The 23,033-nt window shown below is 43.9% G+C and overlaps 3 protein-coding genes and 2 non-coding genes across 5 annotated transcripts in view; all 5 read left to right on the top strand.

Moving 5' to 3' along the window:
- The first annotated feature begins 6,344 nt into the window (after positions 1 to 6,344).
- Positions 6,345 to 8,884, top strand: gcshb (glycine cleavage system protein H (aminomethyl carrier), b). Its single transcript, XM_028956696.1, has 5 exons — positions 6,345 to 6,489; positions 7,056 to 7,135; positions 7,248 to 7,311; positions 7,414 to 7,545; positions 8,532 to 8,884. Exons 1-5 carry the CDS (start codon positions 6,384 to 6,386, stop codon positions 8,627 to 8,629), a joined length of 480 nt encoding a protein of 159 aa, XP_028812529.1. The 5' UTR covers positions 6,345 to 6,383; the 3' UTR covers positions 8,630 to 8,884.
- A 1,436-nt stretch (positions 8,885 to 10,320) lies between these two features.
- Positions 10,321 to 12,241, top strand: rpl13 (ribosomal protein L13). Its single transcript, XM_028956517.1, has 6 exons — positions 10,321 to 10,363; positions 10,540 to 10,657; positions 10,788 to 10,929; positions 11,138 to 11,311; positions 11,509 to 11,565; positions 12,028 to 12,241. Exons 2-6 carry the CDS (start codon positions 10,554 to 10,556, stop codon positions 12,184 to 12,186), a joined length of 636 nt encoding a protein of 211 aa, XP_028812350.1. The 5' UTR covers positions 10,321 to 10,363; positions 10,540 to 10,553; the 3' UTR covers positions 12,187 to 12,241.
- On the top strand, positions 10,982 to 11,062 carry LOC114766472 (small nucleolar RNA MBII-202). The gene has a single exon (XR_003742804.1). It is a non-coding gene; the product is annotated as a small nucleolar RNA MBII-202 (small nucleolar RNA).
- On the top strand, positions 11,366 to 11,451 carry LOC114766471 (small nucleolar RNA MBII-202). The gene has a single exon (XR_003742803.1). It is a non-coding gene; the product is annotated as a small nucleolar RNA MBII-202 (small nucleolar RNA).
- Positions 12,242 to 19,568: 7,327 nt separating the features above from the next.
- cpne7 (copine VII) overlaps positions 19,569 to 23,033 on the top strand; it is a 38,265-nt gene continuing 34,800 nt past the window's right edge. Inside the window, exons 1-2 of the mRNA XM_028956391.1 lie at positions 19,569 to 19,689; positions 21,033 to 21,324. Of these exons, the coding sequence (XP_028812224.1) occupies positions 21,148 to 21,324 (177 nt within the window). The 5' untranslated portion in view covers positions 19,569 to 19,689; positions 21,033 to 21,147. The remainder of the gene's footprint in view (positions 19,690 to 21,032; positions 21,325 to 23,033) is intronic.

The raw sequence follows: 23,033 nt of genomic DNA, 5'->3' as shown, positions 1-23,033 counted from the left end.
AGGGCTCTTAGTTTGTATACTTGATATTCTATAGAAATCGAACGAGAATTGCTGGTGTCTTCCCATTGTAAGTCGCTTTGGATAAAAGCGTCTGCCAAATAAAGTAAAGTAAAGTAAAAGACTGGAACCGAGGTGACAAGAGCGTTTGAAACTATTCTAAAGGTACCTTGTCAATACCTTGCCACCAGTAGCGAGTTAAAGGCTAGCACCATCGAACGTTTTAACAGGACTATTAAGGGTAGAATGTGGCGATATCTGACATCGGTCAATTCTAAAAGGTATATAGGCGTACTCCATGACTCCATCATACAATGCCAGTTAGCACCGAAGCATTAGGATGAGACCTGTTGATGTGTCCTCTGAAAATGAAGAGCTAGTGTTTAAATCATTGTACGGGGTGAACGATGCAAAGCAGAAAAATGTGGTGTTTAAATACAAAACAGGCGACATTGTAAGAATTTCTAAAGCGAGAGGTGTGTTCACAAAAGGATATGAACAAAACTATACAGAGAAATTCTTTACTATATCAGCCTCTATCCCAGGTATACCACTGGTCTACAAAGTGAAAGATTATGACGGTACCTTTTATGAAGAAGAATTGAAAAAGATCAAACTAATCAGTAATAAACAGCTTAAAGATGAGAAATTTTTAGAAAGGAAGAACGTGGGGAAAAGACGTATGGTCTTGGTGAAGTGGTTGGGCTGGCCTGCAAAATGTAACTCTTGGGTTGATGAAAAAGACGTAGTAGATGTTTAAACCATTTTTAAAAACGGTTGTTCCAGAATCAGTCTTTCATTCACGATAAAACAACACCATGGGCCACGAGGGTTTTTATGTAACCCTGCTGAGTAATGCTTCACAGAGCGTATACCCTGATAACACCATTTACAAGTACAAGACCAAACTCACAAGACCTATCATATTAAAGGGCGATTGGGAAGTGGCGCTGATCGAATTCCAGTACCCGAGAACATGTGTGACTTTTGGAGAGGATGACAAAATCATCTTTTTGACCAAAAAGATTTCAAAAATATAACAGGTCAGCGAACGGGTATTATAATATGTGTGGGCTATTACACAAGTATCATGGATATAGTCAAAGTGATCAACAGCCATACAATGGCACACGGCGTTACATTTGGTTATGATGACATTATTAATAAGGTTTATGTCGATTCGGTCAAACCTGTCACCATAGTGATACTAGGTAAAGTTAGGATTATTTTAGGTTTCAAGAACAGCGAACATTTTGACACAAGCATTACGGTGGATCCGTTGGGGCTATCATATGCAACATACGGCGGCGAATACGTCCTTTTAGTCTATACAGACCTTATAGAATACCAGGTGGTATTCTCTAAGCATTCAACATTCGCATTCACGAGTATCAGGCTAAAAGAAATGTTAAAACCATCTTTTAGTCATGGCGTTAATACACAGGATGTCCGATGAATGAGTCAAGTCAGAGCTGGATTTGTTCACAGTCCCTATGACGCAGCTGTCTATAGAAAAAAGTACATACATCGAAGTACCGCCTATTTCGACATTGGCTGACTGCACCCCAGGAGATTTTCAGAGCAGGAAATGGTGAAGATTATGTTGATTTAAACAATACGCTTTTATACACAAGATCACTAAACCGGATGGCACAAATATACAACAGTCAGCCGACTGAGCAACAGTTGGGTTGATTAATTATCCTGGAGCTACAATATTTTCGCAGGTTGACGTATCCTTGGGGGATCGCTGATCTCACAAAGTTCATATACATCTGTCTGATGAATTAAGAAAAAAAGGGCTAGTAATGAGCTAGTAATGAGTCGAAAACCGTAATACTTGATTCGTTGAGTTTGTTTATTGTCATTACGTGTTCAAACACATTTAAAAACAAGCCCATATACACATTATTGTTTGTTTGTTTTTTAAATGTAACCACACGCTTGTATCTAAACGCGGTGAGGAAAACATGGGTGATTCTGAATCATCATCATGGGTAGTAAAACTCTTGTTATTATTTTTAAAAGAATTGACTTTGTCTTTAACACGTCTGTTTGGAGGTATGTTCAACGTGGCTATAGCCCTCAGAAATTCGCGCCATCGTTTGAGGGGGTGGTGACCCCCTTAATCAAATCGAAAATGTGGGATCCAGGAATGACGGCTCCATTGAAAACAAATTCACCCTCTCTACTCCACGCAGCAACCCCCTGTGATTTCATCATTTTTGTAATATATACCGGACATTCCTTTTACTTCTCTGCGGTACATTTTGTAAAACCTCTTTAACCGTTGCATCGTCATCAACGGTCGCGGCTTGTGTGGGTGTTGTCTGTACGTTTTCAGATGCCTATGGTAGGCTAAGCGTTATTGATTTAGTCTCATGATCACCCTGCTTAACCAGCGATATATACCTCTGCAACAGTGACATGTATAGTTTAACTTTTTCGTAATCCCCCAAATCAGTCCTATCCAAAATGTTTTTTATTGATGCATCCAAATCGTTTTCCTCGTGTTGTCTTAGAGGCACGGGTGCTCCATCATTTTTTAACCTGTCCAGCTGTCGCTGGGGGATCAAATCCATCTTTTCAGCATCAGTCCCTCTGTCTCGATTAGGCTGCTTATAAAGGGGACGGCGGCGCTTAACAGAGGCAAAAGGAACCCGCCCTCTTGATCACATGTTTCTTCCTTAATACACCAATTTTTTTATCGGATCCATTAGATGCTCATAGGAATGATTATTTGCTGGGGTCAACACGGCATTTACATCCGATAGAAGAGATCCACTGCTCAATGTGACATCAAAAACACTGCTCTGACCGGCCAGTGTGTGAGAGAATTTGAAAATATCATGGATGTGTGAAATATATGACATTAAGTCGTTGCTCGACACGGTTCTGAAATTAATTTCACGGTGTAGTACAACCCCACCGAAACGTGGTCTAGGTGTAATTTGGTAATCATCTATGACGCCACCCCTTCTACACAACTATTGCATTCTGGATTCAGCACCACCACCATTTTGAATGTGTTGTAAAACATTATTAAACATATCCATTTCTCCCCATGTCTCGCTGTTGAACAGACTGTGTAGTGATTTCTTAAAGCTTGATATTACATCCTCCCCCACACATTGACCCTTAGACAATTCCATTATGGTTTTACAGATGGTTTACATGAGTTATAATAAACGCAAATGACAACTCTAAAATTTTAAAAACCTATATACGCGATATATGATTTAGACGTAACAATACTTTTGCTAACGACTTCCAGTCAACTTGCTCCAGATCAGATATGTGATCAACAGCTTTAGCTAGGATCTCTACAGCTTTAATCACCTTCTCTTGTGACGCGCACACTTTGACTAGGTAATCTAACAGCTGTTTATGATTCACACAGCATTTAAAATTATTAAAATGTTGCTGGTACCTCTGTTCACCCTGTGAGGTAACGGGGCGTATGTCTGTAGTTTCAATCACCTTAGCCGTCTGTGTGGGACTCTGATCGCTGAAATTGGCGGTGTTCCACACTTCGTAGTCACGACTCGTCCAATTTCTGACAAAGTTCAGATCCTCTTTTACCGGTTTTCTAATAACTGTTTACAACAAAACATATGCTGTTAAAATCAATATTTTTATTAAAATAACAAAACACAATAAAAATCTATGTAAGACATACCTTGTGGTTTTCCCACTTGCTCAAAATCTGTCTTCTTTCTTCTGGTTTATTGAATCCTGGTTGTCAATATTTTTATTAAAATATCAAAACACGTTAAAAAAATCTATGCAAGACACACCTTCAAAATTTTTCACCACACACTTTTGCGGCCTTTCCACATGGGTCAAATGTTTCCTCTTATTCGTAGCCTTCTTCCCCGCTGGTTTATTGAATCCTGTTTTATTGAGTCCTGGTTCGGGAATGGTAGCCACAAGCTGTCTGATGGTTGCTGTGCACAAAGAGAGATATTACAATCACATACCATGTGGTGAAGAAAAAAATTTATGAAAAACCGTATTAGGTAATTATATATATATTACTGAGCTGAGCATCCTGCCTCAGAGATTTCGTACCCCTGTTGATGGTGTTACACGGTAAAAAATATTTTTTGTAAAAATATTATTATTATTATTATTTATGGTTTACAAATACCTTGGAATGAATTCGGTGGTCCAGAATTATCCAAGCCAAGCCCTACATGTGTTCAAAGTATATAAATTTCAGTTAATAATTTATTATTTTATGACCTGAGGGGGCTCTTTAATTCTTTGATTAAATAGGCATGGACGTGTGTGTGTGTGTGTGTGTGTGATAAATGGTTGACCACAACACCTCATCCCATAAAAGACGTCTGTTTTAAATGTTAGTCTAAGTCTATGTGTGTGTGAATACAGCCTCTGCATGGTGACAGTTTGGGGGTCAGAGAATCAACCATATTCAGACTATTGTGTTTAACACTGAAACAGTAGGTTGAATAAATAAAATGCCAGAACAACTGATGCATGTATGTAGAACACATGACAGATGGACCATGGCAGCAGGAGACAATACTGGGTACTACCCCATTCAGCTGAGAACAAGAAACTGAGAGTACAAGTTTGCACAAGCTCACCAAACTGAAGAAGCTCACCAAGCTCACCAGCCAACTGAAGAATGGCGAAATCATCAATCGTGTCAAAACATGCTATCAAACAACGTGAGGATTAGTTTTACTTTAGCAGTGGGAAAAGAAATGAACTTTGTTTGAAAAGTTTCCATTGTTTTCTTTAACTAGAAATTATTTTAAAACATCTGTTTTTAAAAGATGGTTTAAACGTGTGTGTGTGTGTGTGTGTGTGTGTGTGTGTGAATATGGGTCTGCAATGTGACGGGAGATGTGTGGGTGAGGGGAGAGAGGGAAAGAGGACATAAATCACAAGCTTCACCTTATATCGATAGGTAATCAATCATATATATGTTTTCACTACTTACAGTTAGTAAAATTATGGATACCAAATGCGGGCGAAAAGAAAAAAAAAAAAAAGTCCTGACCAGGGATGCAGCCTACTGTCTACATTTACACTTACAATTATGGCATTTGGCAGACTTAGAGTGCAAAGTATAATAAGGGCTCGGAAATAGGATGGTGCAACCCCATGTTTGGCTTTGTGGGCCAGCATGAGTGGTAGAATGATTTTAAATCATTCTGTATTAGTTGTAGAGACCCACCTGCAGAGCCACGCCTTTACTGGGGACGTCTTGCTGATTGACTATCATTTCCACTTGTTGGCTATTCCATTTGCACAACAGCATGTGACATTGATTATCAATCGGTGTTGGACAGTTTGATTTCACAGAAGTGTGATTGACTTGGAGTTACTTGTGTTGTTCAAGTGTTCCCTTTATTCTGTTGAGCATCGTATTTCCTCTCCGCTGCTCTTATTTCCCTTGGACTACTGTGCAACGCCTCAGATAGCCAGGGAGCAGTGGGAGAAGATGGAGGACAGAGATGACCCATAGAAAGGAAAGTGAGGAGAGTGTTAGTGGCTGTTTCCAGTGATACGGAGACAATGTGTCAGAGGTTGGAAGATGTGAAAGAGTTCAGGAAGATACAGAAGTGAAGACAGAGTGAAGGTGGATGATGGTCAGTATCTGACCATCAGAGTTAGGGTGAAGGACATAAAGTGGTGTGTGTGTGTGTGTGTGTGTGCGTGTGTGTGTGTGTGTGTGTGTGTGTTGGTGAAGACAGCAAAAAAAAACCCGCTTGCGGGGCGCTCATAATTGCTTCCGCGTTACCTGAGTCACGTGATCGGAGTTACGTGATTGCGGGTGGCTGCAGCCAATCACAACTGTCCTCCAGGAGAACACCAAATTCTAATTGGATAATGCATGACGTACTCGGGTCATTGCGAGGTCAGGAAGTAAACTTCCCTCCTTTTAATCAAGCAGTCAGCTAGCAAATTGCAGAAACTCTTTTATTCGAAGAAGAACAAAAAAGCAGGAATGGACAGAGGAATTCGCCTGTGTGCAGAGAGCAGGTTCTGCAGCGTCTAATACGCCATGATAAAATTGCATAGACGAAACGGTCAAATATGACGCGGCACTTTGACACACGACTGAACACTAAGAGTTTAGGGAGAGAGTTCTGAACGTTATGAAGTTGTGAACGTTTCTCTGTCTCTGCATCTCATTACACGTGTAGAGACACGGATCCCCGAGCAAATTACTCGCGTGTACTTCTGGTCATTTGGTAATTGATTAATTCCGGCTCTGTAAATTTCACCTTCCTGCACTCTGCCCGGTCGGCCCCGCGCGTGGCCCCGCCCCCTCCGCCGCGGAGCCCCACGCGGCCCCGCCCCCTCCGCGGAGCCCCACGCGGCCGCGCGCCGCCGCGCCACTCCTCGCGAAGATGGCGATGCGCGTGGCGCTCCGGTCCGTCTCGGCGAACTTGTGGCCGGCGCTGGCGACGTGGAAGGCCGCCGGTAGCCGCGCGCTGAGCGCCGGACTCTCCGCAGGTAAAAAAAAATAAAATGGAATAAAAATAAATCCTCTTTCTGGTGAACTTTTCGGGACGCGCGTGCGGTTCGCGTTAAATATGAAGCCGGATTAGATGCGTTATGCCTCCGAGCGGCAGGTGCTTCTCGCGGGTCATAAATCCCGGTTTTCTGACACCCCGAAGTTGGTGGCGCAGCGGAGCTCGGTGTCCCGGGACTCTGGGTCCTGCTCCCGATCTGGTTTGAACCTGAATGCCGTCGCCACTGGGAACACTTGAGGCGTTTAAACTGCGCCCACAAGCGGAATAAACGCCATTTTATAGTCTGTCTAACCAGAAGTTTATTCTAGTTCAGCAGAATAAATATTAGTCGGAATAGTTGGGGTGCGATGATGATGATGTTCTCTATTATCTTCCTAAATCTGCCTCTGATAAATAACACACCTCTTAATGAGAGGTGTCTGTGGAATATGCCCCTTCCCAGATTTGGGAAGTAATAATTCATGTCGGTAGGTCTGCTGGTCTCCTGAACCGTCTATGTGGCAACTGGCTCTGAGAATGACGTCTCTTTTTCTCCCCTGCGCACAGATCTCAAATTCACAGAAAAGCACGAGTGGGTTCGAGTGGACGGCGGAGTCGGCACCGTGGGAATCAGCCGCTTCGCCCAGGTACCAGCCAGCTGGCCGCCCTGCTGGGACGTTTCTGCATTAATTGAACTCTGGCACTCTGGCCCGACAACCGCAGGCGCTGCCTAATCAGGTTTAATATTTACTGGTGCAGGAAGCGCTCGGCGATGTCGTGTATTGTGGACTTCCAGAGGTCGGAACGAAACTTGAACAGACGGGTAATAACATTGGGAATTTGCACCTTTTAGGGGACCTGTGTCATTTTTTTCATCTTTTATTATTTATGTATTTAAATATGTGTGTTTTATTTATTTTTATAGAGGAGTTTGGTGTTTTGGAAAGCGTCAAAGCAGCTAGTGAGCTGTATTCTCCACTGACTGGCGAGGTAACGGAAATCAATACCACGCTGACGGAGAACCCTGGTCTCGTCAACTCCTCCTGCTACGAAGCTGGTGAGCGTGCTCCACCATTCGCAGGAACTTCTGGAGTCCGTGTCTTCACTCCTGAATTTGATGGCATTCTGAGCGGGAGCGCCGTGCTATTACAGCTCACTTCCCCTGCGGGGGGCTCCACCAACGGCCCGTCTTTATGGCCGCAGAATTGCGCCAGTAGGAAGGAAGTCGAATTGAATATATTAGAATCTGAATTGCAGAAACTGAGATCCCGCATCAACACAGACGGCCTGGTGTACGGCAGTTGTAAACGTGGAAAAGAGCGCTGTTTAAAATTGATTTGCTTGAACTGAATTTGAGGTAGAAGTGAATTTGCGTTACATTTTTCGGGATGTGAAATGAAGTTTTTAGTTTTCTTGGAATTCAATTTAATATTTTCATTGATAATTTTACATTTTACATTTACAGCATTTATTAGACGCCCTTATCTAGAGTGACTTACAGTCAGTAGTTACAGGGACAGTCCCCCCCCGGAGCAACGTAGGGTTAAGTGGGATTTGAACCTGGGTCTTCTGGTTCATAGGCGAGTGTGTTACCACTAGGCTCTTTCCACCCTATTCAGATTCAGTTTGTACAATTCCGATTCAAATATATTCAGTTCGATTTCAGTTCCACAAATCTCTGCCAATACATCTGTGAATGTATTGGTGGGAACTGGTGGCAATGCAGTGTGGTTTGGCAGATAGCACAAAAGTCCTGACCAGAACCACTTTCATCATCCCATCCCTTATTGGCAGGAATACCATATACGGTTTATATCATAATACCGTTTCTCGTGGTGCAGCAGGTGTATGCCAGCGATCCTTTATTTCAAAATGCCAAATTTGATAAATCCAATTTCCATGTTAACAGTAAAAACAAGTAATGGAACACATTAAATAAAACTGAATGTAATCGACGACTTTTTTCCCCATCATATTTAATTTTGAATCAAATGTTGAAATATTATTTTTGAAGATTGATTTTTTTTTCTTCTCCCTGTTAAGGCTGGTTGATTAAGATGACCATAAACAACCCTGGAGAACTTGATGCCTTGATGGATGAATCGGCTTATGAAAAATTTGTCAAGTCTCTTGATGGCTAGCATATTTTAGCGGATCCGTTTATTTACTTTAGGTTCATTTCTGAAAGTACTAAACCAGCACAGCTACATCCATTTTTATATTTATTCTGATTATGTGATTTTCTGTCATTAAGATAATTTGACTTCTTACTTCTCAGTTTTGTTAACCAAAATGGTATATTTTGACTTTTAATTTGTGAGGCTGTAGTTGTGATCAGAAACAGGTCTATGACGATTGTAAATGACATAAAATAAACAGCTGTAGGATTTCAATGGTAGGAGTTTTCCTTTTCTTTACATTTCCAATGTGAAAGGGCAACATTAAGGGCAGTCAGAATGAAAGGAGTGTGAAGGGGTTTTAGGGCAGAGTCAGATTAATCATCTTTTGCATTCCACATTTGCAGCAAATACTCATGTGGCTTCAGAGCCACACAAACATAAGGGACAATTTTTTTTATCATGTGAAGTGCCGTTTACAATGTTTTTGGTTGCATCATCTCAATCTGAAATGTAAAATCAATCGATAGCTTTAGCTGCTGGTTATAAATGTCCAGTTCTAATACAGGAGATAGATCTATTATAGGATCTACTTTTAATCTGTCCTGGGATTGGGCTGGACTGGGACTCATGTGTTACCAACATTGACAAACAACATGTCATTTTTCAGCATCTTCCCAGTTTAGCATAGTGAAGTTAGTGAAAGACTTTTTGGACTTGCATGCATTTACAACATTTAGAAGACACACTTGTGCACAGCGACATGCATACGTGGAGAATGGGCAAGATTTGAACAGATGAATGGACTTCTGGTTGGTACCATGTTACTGATCATTCTTTTTAACCAGAATGTTCATATAAAATCCCCTGATTACTTTTCTTGGTGGAATAAAGTTAATGAATTATTTAATGAATGAAAGTCATGGTGTCACTGAATGCCACTGCAATGGCCTGCACATTTTTTTCACTTTAACTAATCATTGCAGTGAGACAGAAGGGGACGTTCTGGTCGAGTAATGCACATAAAACCTTACAAAAACAACCAAATTATAGATGAATTATGGCAAATTTTAAGCAAAAAAATTACAGGATGCATGGCAATGAAAATAAGTTGAAATCATGCATTGCAGTTTGACACAGTATGACCTTTGGACTCAGATCAAGATAAAGATGAGTTTCTGAAGAAATTTTATCAATGATTAATTATTAAGTCAAAATAGAAAGGATAACCGTAATTGCAATTTCTCTATTAACTGAGCTTTATGCATGTTAATAAAATAAGCTTTTTATACATAAGTAACAGCAAATGAATTAAACATGTTTTCTTATGCTTAACACTTGCAAAAGTCTAAATATTCAAAAGGTACAACATTATTAATTTAAACTGAGACAGAGATCCTGGGATTATCCAGTTTTAGTTTCAAAGGGATCTGGATTTTAAAATTAAGAGGACATTGTTGTTGGGTTGTTGGGATAAGTTTATTTACAATGAGTAAAGGAGTCACAAAACAAATAATCAGAAGGCTAAAAAGAAATGTTTGGATTTAATAATTGAATTGCTAGTGTTTTCCTATAAAGCATCCTCATTTTAAACACGCTTAATCGCCCCTAGCCGATGACTTTTACGTGGACCAGAGCGTGAGAGGCCTTTATTTTGACACATCTTCTGTGGCGAGACTTCCGGGTTAGAGTGTCATATCCCAGAAACCCCTGCGTTCCCTCTTTCCTTTTCTCTACGGCCATTTTCCGCTCAGGACGGTACGTGCGCGTCGGATCCACGCCGAGACTCAATCTTCTTCCATCCTCGGCGAACCGCGCCTTTTAACCCCCTCCGGCCGCCACCACGGCTGCGTGTTAGCCGCAGGCGCGTCGGGGTGGGAGTTTTGGCCGGAAAAGTTGTCCGTTGTGAACGCGGTCTCTTCTCCTCGCTGCAGGGAAGTAGGCGACCATGGCCCCTAGCCGGAATGGCATGATCCTGAACCCGCATTTCCACAAGGACTGGCAGAAGAGGGTACGGACGTGGTTCAACCAGCCTGCCAGGAAGCTCCGCAGGTGAGTTCGGCCGCCGGTCACGTGGCTTGTAGACGGCCTCACGTGGTGCGTCGGAATGTTACTCTCCCCGCATGATGCGTGTTTGGTTGTGTTGGTCCTGCGTGACGGACTTGTAACCGACACTCCGCAGGCGTAAGGCTCGCCAGGCGAAGGCCCTTCGCATCGCTCCTCGTCCCGTTGCCGGGCCCCTCCGGCCGGTGGTGAGATGCCCCACCATCAGATACCACAGCAAGGTTCGCGCCGGACGGGGCTTCACCCTGGAGGAGCTGAAGGTACGGCCGAGCCATTAATTGGCGTTTGCGTGTGTGACTGCCAGTGGTCAGATGATGACACATCTCCGGAATCTCTGTACTGTTTCTGATGATTCTCCTTGAACCCTTTTTGCTGATGATTGTCTGGCTGAGCTCTGTGGGAAATGTGGGCTGCTCTAGTCTCAGGGCAATTCACCGAACTTACTTTTTGCCCCTTACATGTTCCCAGGCGGCAGGAATCCACAAGAGGACAGCCCGCACCATCGGCATCTCTGTGGACACTCGCCGTCGCAACCGGTCCACCGAGTCGCTGCAGGCCAACGTGCAGAGGCTGAAGGAGTACCGCTCCAAACTCATCCTCTTCCCCAGGAAGGCCGCTGCTCCCAAGAAGGGCGACAGCTCTGTACGTTTTTATACATTCCTTTTTAATAATGAGAAAAAGCATGGTGGAGTCAACTGATGACACTTTCTCCGGAATCTCTGTACGTCCTTGATGACCTGAGTTTGAACCCTTTTCCAGCTGATGACTGCCCCGACTTTATCACCGTTGCATTTTGCTCAGTTTTGCCCGCCTCTGAAATCTGACTTCCTGTCTTTCAGCCAGAGGAACTGAAGATGGCAACGCAGCTCGTCGGACCGGTCATGCCCATTAAAAACGTGAGTACCGAATCCAGATCCAGGCCTAATGCTGGGCCAACCTTATCAGAAGTGCGGCTGCTTTTCCAGCAGGGACGTGAATACGATTCCAGACTGGAGTCGCAATGCCGTTTCGTGATTTACTCATTTCAGCTCCGATTCTCCCAGGCTTTTTTTTTTTTTTTTTTTTTAACATATAAATATGAGCGGAAGCGCACATCTGCTGTTAGGACTGCAAGTGATTTTGATTTAGTTCCTTTATGTTGCAAGCGGGCTGTTGTAAAGAGCCGGTTCGATTAGTCCCAATTCCTTAAGTCTTCCTTTGCCAACCCTCTTGTTCCAGTAGACCTTTTACAGATTCTCCAGAATCTTTAGACTTTATTTTTCTTTGAACCCCCTTATTCTGATGACTGCTTCTAAATCTGACCAAGAATGTTCCAAACTGGCAGTGTGTGTACGGTTCTGACCTTGCTGTCCCCGCAGGTGTACAAGAAGGAGAAGGCCCGCGTCATCTCCGAGGATGAGAAGAACTTCAAGGCTTTTGCCAGCCTGCGTATGGCCCGTGCCAATGCCCGTCTGTTTGGCATCCGTGCCAAGAGGGCAAAGGAGGCAGCAGAGCAGGATGTGGAGAAGAAAAAATAAAAGCGCTAGTTTGTAAATCTTCAATAATAAACCAGACTTGGAGGGAAAAAATATAGTTTTCTGCGATTTAATTCTTGTATTATGCTTCCAGGTAGCCTGTAAATGAATTGTACAATACAAGAAATGGCTTAAAAGGCCATTAATATTATGTCTGTGAAAAAACAGCTTGCATTTCAAGAAGGTTGCCAGCTGGTGGCGCCAGAGGCTTAAAGAACGGCACATACAGGGATTATTTGGAATTTGCTTTGTGCTTGACTACATTGCAAAGCATGTATTTTACTTTTCTTAGTATGAGCTTGCTGCAGAAGTTAAATCTTTTTAGTTAAAGTTGTGTGTGTGGCCAATTTACACTTTTTGATCGATGTCTTTGCATACATGAGCATTGAGCAGAGGTTCAGCCTGGACCAAGCATCTATCACCACCAGGGTCTGGCCTGTAGGATCACAGGGTCGGGCATATTGGGATTATCCTGAAATGTGTGTGATGCACATTATCCATGTTGTGTCTTACACACAGGTAGAACTGGCCTGTGGCTGTTGTATAGTTGGAGAAAATAAGTGTATCGTCTGTGTGAACGTTCAGGCCATGCTGCCCACAAGTCGTTAGCATCAGTAGGCAGAGAGGAAAGTGGGTGTATTATGGAAAATATATACAGTGCATTCTGCACTGCTAGACATCAGAAAGATTAGTGAAAAGGGTTCAACGCAGAAACGGTGGGAGAAATTCATCATTTATGTGAGATGAATGTATTAAGAGGAAATCAAATCCCTCATCAAGCAAATGTTATTTCAATCTGAACACACTTGGACACATTTGTACAGACGTAAGGTCTTCACAAGCATGAAGAATGCACATCAGAACACGGAAGATGTCCATCTTCACACAATTTCTCTGTTACCCAGGGTCCTATAAAGCTCATCCCATAAATCCTCTGTCTGGTTTCCATTGTCATGCTAGAAAGTTCAGGGATGTCTTAAGTATAGGAGATTAGGCTGATATAGAGATGTACTGATTTCATATACCCTGAGATCAGGAAAAACAACCCCACTTCATATAACTTTAAATAAAGATTGATTGTGTTCTATTTTGACCACATTGTATCGATATAGACAAATCAGCCATAACATTAACACTATGAGACGAAGTGAATATTACAGTGGCACCTGGCAGTGGTGCCATCTATTAGGACCCAAGTAAATATTTTATCCTTGGAACCACGAAAATGGGCATCATTATGAATCTGAGAGACCTTGTCATGGCTTAAACTTACAAAAATGATACCTGGTCAAAAATGGTTAATAATATGGTTTCTATTTTGTCTTTCATGCCCACTGCTCACTGAGGGTGATGGTTAAAAGCAGAGGACACATTTCGTTGTGTCACCATGTGCTGTGCTGCAGTGTTTCACAATGACAATCACTTCACCTTCACTTCAAATGTCAACACAATTAGTCCAAAATTAATTTCATCATGTTAACCCTACTGAGCATGTAGACCTGGACGCACCTTGTCATTTATGGGCATTGCATTTTTAACATTATAGAACAAGACTGACAACACGGGATTATGAAATAACACACGTAAAATTATGATGTTATAAACAAACAAAAGAGCAAATAAGGCAAAAAGAATATTTGTGTTTCTCCAAATCAGGGAGCTTTTGCTGTGATGGCAGCATTTCACACTCTTGGCTTCTCCCCACCACCTTAAATTAGACAATGAGGACGGTTTCCAACAGTCCTGAGGGTTTATGCTGAACACTTTCTTATCATTCACTCATGTTAATCAGCATCTCATCAAGCGCCTTTTGATGGTGACAACAGTGAACAAAGCAGCCAGGAAGGTAAAAAGCTTCATAAAGCACTTTTAAAATAGCAACAAGGTTGACCAAAGTGCTGTACAATGCAAGTAGACATAAAACACCATGACACACCGAATAAAAGAGACAATTAAAAATTATAAAGGAACAATAAAATAATTTAAAAAATGATAAAATATTGTAGAGTAATAAAATAGAATAAAACAAATATAATAAAGTTCTATACAAACAAAATCATACATAAGTCAGCACCTCACACTGGGTCGAAGGTGCGGGAGATAAAGTGAGTTTTAGGCCCCATCACCTCTGAGTTTGTAATGTGATTTTGGTTCTGCAGACTTGAGGCAGCTGGACGGTATGTGAGGGTGCAGGAGTTCAGACAAACAGACTGGGGCAGAGCCATTCAAAGACTGAAAAACAAATAATTTTAAAACAGATTCTGAAATCCCCGGCAAGCCAGTGAAGTGAAGCCAGTGTTGGAGTCATAGGCTCTCGTTAAAATCGGTTTAACCAGTTGCACCAATTGGCCTGGCTGAATTACAGTAGTCAAGGCGAGTAGTTATAAAAGCGCGTATCACTGTTTCCAGATTGCGTTTTGACAGATTCATCAGACGTGCTTCACTTTCTCCTGCTACAAAAAAAAATGTTTCTGTCATTGGATTCTTCAAAATGGCAGCATCTTCACAGTAAGAAAATATCTTTATAAGCACCACAGAGTAGGTGCGTCCAAACTTTTGACCACTTGTGTGGATGCTGAGGCAAAGCTGCTTTCATCAAAGACAAAGATGCTTGAAGTTAGCAGTTGAACTGTTACGAAAGGACTTCTATTGAGCGGTGTCAGGACTGGTGCCAGAAACCCACAATCTGACCAAAACTATTTTTGGTTACAGGAGAGGCAGACAGAGAAAGTGTTATATATGAGATTACATAAATGAAGAGTTGGCCCATTTTTTAAAACCAGCCTTTCTTGAATGAAATTGTTAAGGTGGGTGGCATGGCAAAAAAATTTCATATGCAACATGATCACCACAGAAGGGTATAAAAGTGTTTGTGAACACATTTTCTACTTTAGTAGTGTACGTTCTCCCCAATGCTGCACGGTAATGAATCGGTTATTCCGATTTTCTGGCTATGGCGGGGCCAGTCATCGTGTCGGAAGCATGTCAAATGGGCAAAAGTAAGGAATGTGCGATGCTGCATGATCCAGCGGCAGGAGCATAGACACCCAAAGATGTGTACAGTGAAGGCCAGCCGGTCTGCCACACAGTGCGGTACAGCTTGTGAATTGTTCAGGAGAATTTAGAAGAGCACGACTTGGCTGATTGCTGTGCAACATGAAAAATAAAACTTTTAGCATTTAAACTAATTTATAATGAAACATAGTAGTTTATTATAACAAGAACACATATTTATTAACAATGTACGGAGCCAGCCAGAGGCATCAGAGAACTAAGAAGCTGCTTAGGGTCCCTGCAGCAAGTTGAGAGCCATAAGAGCGCTTGTTTGCTAAATCTGTATTTTTTGAGTGTGTAATATACAATTACTATTCACATAAAACAAACACTGTTGAATATTCGTTTTATTTCATTGCAGGACAGGCCTACTGGCGTGACCAGCTGAAAATTCTGGTGAGGTACAATGACTAGGAATGTACAGACATGACAATACAACAACACAACATGTTTGTAGACATGCAGACCACAAGTAAGTAATCACTAAACCCAAAACCTCGTGGAAATTATAAGGTTCATCTCTCAAATCAGAAGCTAAGAGCTTTAAGAGGCTGAATTCTTACAGGCTGCTTATCCACTGTGAGATGCTAGGACGTTTTTCTAACACCCACAAAAATAAGATCTCCTCGCACAGAACAACACAGATAAGTTCCATCTTATCTAAAAGGGATATTAAGACAAACATTTTTTTTTATTTTAAAGGACAATATAATTAAGATAACATTATTATTATGCATCCTTTTTTGTTCTTTAAATATTTTTTTATTATTATTTATTGATAGAATCTTTAGATTGAAAAGGTCCCTCAGTTCTGTGTGTTATTTTACCCGCTGTATATACAGTAGTTAATATTTGAGACGTTGAAGGTGGGTGGTGGGTGATGGGTTAAGCCTTCGTTATTATGAAAATTGATGACTTCAATGACAGAATGAGTCCAGACAGGGATTTTAACGTCAGCCACTGCTGTAGCAGAAGACCAGGAGAGAATCGAGCTCAGGTGATCGGCCCAGAGACACAGAAACATTCCCACGCTATGATCTGTAATTCGTTTTCTGTCCTCCGCACAAAGCTTCTTCCGCTACACGTGTTAACTTGTACATTACGACTGAGGCAGTGATGGAGCGAAGCACCGTCGCACCTTTATCGATAGGCTGAAGGGTAACATTGTAATAAATATTTATTCTTGGCCATTTATGCTTGTAGTGCCATGCTTCAATTTTATATATTAAAAAATGTGAGTGGATGCCCATACATCGCATGAAGGAAAATCTCCAACCAGGGCCAGCTGTTTGAAATGCTAAGTTGCTGGCTTCACAGATTGGTCCATGTCTCTGCTGCCAAAGCGGCTCATCGAAAGTGTGTCAAGTGTTCCACTGAAGTGTGTCTTGAAAAGAAGGCCTCCAGAACTGGCCAAGTGGGCCTGAAATCAGCGTGCCCCATCCAATGACCACCAACCGCTTTGTTCTCAAGGCTGTGGAGGCGAGAAAACCGAAGAAGCATTTTATTCTCAGGTGACTTCCTGTTTACCCACGTGTGTTGGTGTCACGTTCTTCCTCTAGGGGGGGTTATGTAATTCCTGGTCAGGTTTTGTGTTCTCAGTGGGTGGAATAAAATAAAAAAAAGAGCTGTGCTTTGTGTTCAGGGTGTGTGTGCGTGTGGGTTGGTGTTTCCACTTAGGTCTTTAAAACCAGCCAGCGAAGTAGTGAAGCTGCTGTTATCAGTGGTGGTTTGGAGAGTGTGCACACTTAACGTGTGTGTTTTAAGCATCAATTTGCCTTCTGGGCAGCGTGTTATGTGCCTCGGAGGGATTTCTGGGCTTCTGGAGGGTTTTCAGTGGCTATAATTCAGGCTCCCTCTGGCCGTGCTGTGGAGATGGCTGTTCGCTCAAAGGCTGTTCGCTAAGCAAGAACACAATCAGCAGCATCATGACAGCATCTCACCTTGCACACAAGACAGTGGGGACACACTCACCATCCGGCATAACATTCTGACCACTGACATGGGCAAGTGAACAATACTGATTATCTTGTTACAACGACACCCGGCGGCGGTTGGGATCTATTAGGCAGCAGAACATTTTATCCTTGACACTGATGCACTACAAGCAGAAAAAAAAATGGCCGGGTGGATTTGAGGATTAGAGGTTTGAGTGAGTTTGACAGGGACCAAATTCACCACAGGCTACGCAGCTCCTCGTCCAGGCAATGGTCATCTCGAAACTGGACTATTGTAACTGGACCTAGGCTGTTGCTGACCAAAAAAAAGCCCAAGACTGAGACAGTATTCCCTGATTGCAGTGTCCTCATTCTTCAGCAGGATATTGTTCCCTGTCACACCACAAAAATCACTTGTGGAACACAACAGCGACATTGAGGGGTTCACTTGCCTTCCAGTTTCTTCAGACTACACTAAGACGTGCATCCATGGAGGCGCTTAAAGAACCTGCTATAGTCAGCTTGCTGCCGCCTACCACGACATCCCTTCAAAGGTCCAGTGGAGTCCATGCCTCCATGGCTCAGGGCTTGTGTGGTGGCAAAAAGAGGACCTACTCAATATAAGGAGAGAGGTCAGAATGGCAAATAATTCGAATAACTTCAATAATTTAAGTTCAAACCTCAACTCTTCAAGCCCCACCTTGACTTTTCAGACGTTCATCCATTTCCCAATTTCTGGGTGGGTACATTAGTTCACAGCTGTTGTTTCTTCTGTTTGTTGTTGATAATTGTAAAATAAAAAAATTACCAAATAAAGCGAAATTACAAAAAAAAAAAAACCTAAATGGAGTCTTATTCACATCACACTCCACGGGAGATCTGCACTATGGTCCTCAATACCTTACATTCTCAGCATTCTCTTCCTTTGAGTGGAATAAAGTCGCTGAAAATATGACAGCTAAGGTGTGACCACTAACCCCAGGCCCCTGATCATCGCTGCGTTTACTTCCTTCAATGCGCTTTTACCCGAAACACCACAGAGACAGAGGCATGGCGGTTCTGCAGGATGAGGGTCCTCAGCTGGCTCTGCTGCCACATTAAGGGCTTTCACACCAGGAGCTTGCTGTACTGTCACGCAACAGGGACCTGTCCACTCTCATCTCGGCTATCTTGGCTGCAGGTCATGAAGACCGATCAGCTGTTTGTGTGTAAAAAATGTTGAGTTGTAGAGAACCATGGTGCTGGAATATTGTTTCTGTTTCTGAGATCTGTTGTAACTTGACCATAGTGGCACATTCTTCTTCAGTATTAAGGACATAATAATTCACTTTAAAAATGTGTAAAATCTTGCCATCTGGTAAATGTAAACTCCATCAAAGTATTTCTTGAGTATATTTCAAGGAACAAGGACTAATAGCATCTCACTTCTAGATTCATGGGAGAGAGCTGGATCCAGTTCCTTTTCCTCCCCAGATACCAAATATCATTCCATCGCTTCTGTATGGTTAAATTAGAAATAAAATCTACAATGCGCTCAATCACAATTTACGATTTGAAAAAGAGCCGCTGAATCTGAGGGTCATTTCATCATGTGTCTCATGTGGCAACTGCAACTTTCAGCATGAAACATACGAAGTGACTCAGTTTCAGGCTGCGATCCGGTTCTCTGCAGAACCTGATGCTCTTTCTTTAAAGTGACAGCCATCACCCTTGGTGGACGGTGTGTGGGGACCCGCTAGGCCACCACGGCCCCATATTCTACTCTGGCAGTATTGTTTCCATCCAGATGAAATAATTGATCTGGCCTGGCTGCGCTTGTTTAGCTTGCCTGTAGATGAATGTGTTAATAACGACGGTCTCTGTTGGGAGAGTTCGGTTCGTCTTTTGTAATGGGCGCGCACCCAATTCCAGACCGATAATTAAGCCCCTCCAATTAAATTAAGGACACTGTCAGTAAGGCATTGTGGGTATTATTCTAATCACATTTCGGAGAGGACAGCGAGAGGTCACTGAGACGTCCTGATGCGTCCTGCGTGACTTGAACGTGGAAACGTTCGTGTGTGTGTGTGTGTGTGTGTTATTTACACGCAGCCCACGTAGCTCGTTTCTTTCCCCACCCGCACGCAGATGCGCGTGGAAAAACCGCGTCCTTTGTCCACACAGCCAGTCAGCAGGTTGCTAACGCCGCCCTCCAGCGGACAAGAACCGCAAGGACACTGACAGCCACCCTCCCTCTCTCTATCTCTCCCCCATCTCTCCTACTCTCTCTCTCTCTCTCTCTCCTCCATCTCACTCCCTCTCTCTCCCTCCCTCTCTCTCTACATGTCTCTCACTCCCTCTCTCTCTCCCTCTCTCCCCCATCTCACTCCCTCTCTCTCTCCAGGTCTCTCACTCCCTCTCTCTCCCCATCTCCCTCTCTCTCCCTCTCTCCCCATCTCTCTCTCTCTCTCTCTCTCTCTCTCTCTCCCGGTGGAGGAGGCTGGAACACAACAAGTGCGCGTGTTGGAGGACGAGGCAGGTAAGCAGCGTCTTTTACTTCATTTACCTTCATTTCTGCTCCAAATCCGTGTCGGGGCTGCCGCGCCGGGCTTTACTTTTTACAGCAAGACGCGACCGTTGCGCTGAACTGTGGTAAAATGTAAAATGTAAAAATGTCTTTTTAAAACCCGCTTTTCCTGAGTGGTTTTCGTCGCAGTGAGACGTCACGGAGGGGACAGTTCTGCTCGTCACCTCCCTAGTTAAATGGCGTTAAATCGTCACCAGGCTGCTGATTGAGTCATCGGTCTGTCACGCCCGAACTTTCAGGCGGCATCGTAACGCGCTACTTTCAGCATTAAACACGCACGTCGTGGACAAAGACTTGTTGCATCACGTTCCGAAACCAAGAACTCTGGCCATATGGGACCCGATGTGACGGCACCACGTGTCCTGGTTGACCAAAATCTATATTTTCAGTAGATGGAACCTCATCTCAGCCATGACACTGACATCTGATCAGGGAGGCAGTTCCCAAATTCCACAACTGTGCCCTGCGTGTGGCGTTTCCCCCTGCGTGTGGCGTGTCCCCCTGGGAGTGGCGTGTCCCCCTATGAGTGGCGTGTCCCCCTGGAAGTGGCGTGTCCCTCTATGAGTGGCGTGTCCCCCTGCGAATGGCATGTCCCCATGCGAGTGGCGTGTCCCCCTGGGAGTGGCGTATCCCCCTGTGAGTGGCGTGTCCCCCTGTGCTTGGCGTGTCCCCCTGGGAGTGGCGTGTCCCCCTGGGAGTGGCGTGTCCCCCTATGAGTTGTGTGTCCCCCTGGAAGTGGCGTGTCCCTCTATGAGTGGCGTGTCCCCCTGCGAATGGCATGTCCCCATGCGAGTGGCGTGTCCCCCTGCGAGTGGCGTGTCCCCCTGGGAGTGGCGTGTCCCTCTATGAGTGGCGTGTCCCTCTATGAGTAGTGTGTCCCCCTGCGAATGGCATGTCCCCATGCGAGTGGCATATCCCCCTGTGAGTGGCGTGTCCCCCTGTGCTTGGCATGTCCCCATGCGAGTGGCGTGTCCCCCTGGGAGTGGCGTATCCCCCTGTGAGTGGTGTGTCCCCCTGTGATTGCCGTGTCCCCCTGAGAGTGGCGTGTCCCCCTGCATCTTGTATTAGGTGTTGGGTAAATGGGCTTTTTGAGGGTGGGGCGCCTGAAGTGGGATGCAGGGGTCAAGCGAGCTCGCCGCGTCCGTACTTCTCGTTTTCTTGGGTCATGCGGCCGTTTGCTTTCTTTGCACATTCGTCTTCAGCTCCTGGGCTGCCAGCTGAGATTTTATATATTAGAAATATTTCATTTTTCTTTCTCCGCCAGAGGATGTTTGACGATTTAAACTCTTGTTCAGATACGGTGCGAGCAGATATGCCGCCCAGCGAGTAGCAGCGTCTCGACCTGCTGGAACCTCCAGATCGCTCCTTCCCCCGCCACCGCGCCCCGCTTCCTCCCCGCCGCGAGCCAGGATGAGCGACTCGCCGGAGGCCACGTCCCCGGCCGCGGCGCTGAGCGGCGTCCCCTCGGCCTGCGTCTCCAAGGTGGAGCTCCGCGTGTCCTGCAAGGCCCTGCTGGACCGCGACACCCTCAACAAGTCGGACCCGTGCGTCATCCTCATGGTGCAGGCCCAGGGACAGTGGACCGAGGTGAGTGTGACGACCAACTGCATCGTCTCACACACACACACACACACACACACACACACACACACGTTCTGAGGAAGCCAGTGGGGAGATTTGAGAAGCAAGCTGTCTGTGTGTGAGGCTGAAGGATGAAATCTTAATCCCCGCCCCATTATCCCAGCAGCCTCGGCGTGAAGCGCCTCGCCGAGAACAAAGTGGAGCTGGTCCCACACGGGGGCTCAGTGGCAGAGTGTAGAAATACAAATCGGCCGTTTTCCTTCCAGAATTAGCTTCTTTTAAAATTCGCATTTCTTCACACACACACACACACACACACACCTTCATGGTGCGGTACACTGCTCTGGGAATCCCACCTTCCTGTGATTTCTTTTTTTTTCGGGCTGTGTGAGGTCTGACCTTTCGGAAATGGACAGAGTGGAGCTTGTCTCGGTCAGAGTTACATCCTCCACCTCTTGGGAAATGTGCGCCCACGGTCACGTGGCAGTGTGCGGTGCCCATCAGTGTAATTGGTCCTTCCTCCCGTATTCCCGTATTATATTCCAAATATGGTCACTGGACGTAGTTAATGTTCATATCATTAGAAATTCTGAATTACAGACCATGCATTTCACATGTACGTTACCATCGCCATCTCCACAGGTGTGGTTGTGAACCGAGACCTGAAATGGCACAATGTCAGAGCTTCATCCGGGTTGCAACGTAGGCGTGGTTTGTTTCAGTTTGATTACTAGTATTACAAATTGTTAGAAAATAATCTCATGCTTTACTTTGCAATCCTTGCAAATGCCACTCCCCTATTTTCAGAAACCGTACGTCATAAGTGACTCGATTGCTCTTGTCAGGTTCCACAGGAGCGTTGCTGTCACTTTCCATCTAAAAGTTGTGTCACGCCTTGTGCCATAATTGTGTATAACGATGTAGATATGTATGTATTTTTATGTATGTACTGTATAGTAATACACCATAATTGAATTTCAATTATATCATTTTTTTTACGGCATATGCTAGCTTCATCGAGGACTATGTTTCAAATACATACCTGTTTCTACTGTAAACTGAGCAGTGTCCATGCAGATAAGTGACCATAATAATGACCATAATAATGTACTAAGTTCCAGGTTCTGAAACTTTGGCAGTCAAGCCAAAAAATACACTTAATAAAATAAACCCAGAATAACGAAATTGAATGGAATCATAATTGAATCTTAAAAAATAATCGTTAGAACACGGTCATGTTCCTATTGTTAAATTTTTTTTATAGCAATCCGATCGGTGTGTAGTCTGCCGTGATGTTGCATGTGTCTGCAGTTGTAGCTTCGCTGCAGAGGACATTGGGGTGTGATGGGAATGGGCTGGTGTGAGGTTACAGTGGAAGTGGCTGGTGCCCTGTGGTGCTGAGAGCAGAATCGAATAAAGTCAGATCATCTTTCTTGTCCAACCAACACTGGCCTCCTAGATATTCAATGATTGTAGTATTGTGCATACACTACGCTGAATACACAGAGACACCGCATATACAGCAGAACGACTAATAGTGATTCCACTGAAATTGAATCAAGAAAAAAACAGAAAAAATTGTGACTAAAGAGGTTCGCAGTAATTGTAACGCTTTTGGTCTGTATATCTATATATGTAAACTGCTGAAAAAACAGAGGGAACTGCCACTCCACGTCACTCACACTTCTGTGAAATCAAACTGTGGAGGCAAAACA

The sequence above is a fragment of the Denticeps clupeoides genome, chromosome 16 (genome assembly GCF_900700375.1).
Source record: "Denticeps clupeoides chromosome 16, fDenClu1.1, whole genome shotgun sequence".
NCBI classification, from domain to species: Eukaryota; Metazoa; Chordata; class Actinopteri; order Clupeiformes; family Denticipitidae; genus Denticeps; species Denticeps clupeoides.
The sequence above is the reverse complement of the archived record's forward strand: the minus strand, read 5'-3'. Positions and strand labels throughout refer to the sequence as shown.

Excerpts from the sequence above, each read along its gene's own strand:
- rpl13 (XM_028956517.1), top strand. The coding sequence starts at position 10,554 with ATGGCCCCTAGCCGGAATGGCATGATCCTGAACCCGCATTTCCACAAG. Across the intron at positions 10,658-10,787 it reads CCTGCCAGGAAGCTCCGCAG|GCGTAAGGCTCGCCAGGCGA; the intron begins GTGAGTTCGGCC and ends GACACTCCGCAG. Across the intron at positions 10,930-11,137 it reads TCACCCTGGAGGAGCTGAAG|GCGGCAGGAATCCACAAGAG; the intron begins GTACGGCCGAGC and ends ACATGTTCCCAG.
- gcshb (XM_028956696.1), top strand. The coding sequence starts at position 6,384 with ATGGCGATGCGCGTGGCGCTCCGGTCCGTCTCGGCGAACTTGTGGCCG. Across the intron at positions 7,312-7,413 it reads AACGAAACTTGAACAGACGG|AGGAGTTTGGTGTTTTGGAA; the intron begins GTAATAACATTG and ends TTATTTTTATAG. Across the intron at positions 7,546-8,531 it reads CTCCTCCTGCTACGAAGCTG|GCTGGTTGATTAAGATGACC; the intron begins GTGAGCGTGCTC and ends CTCCCTGTTAAG.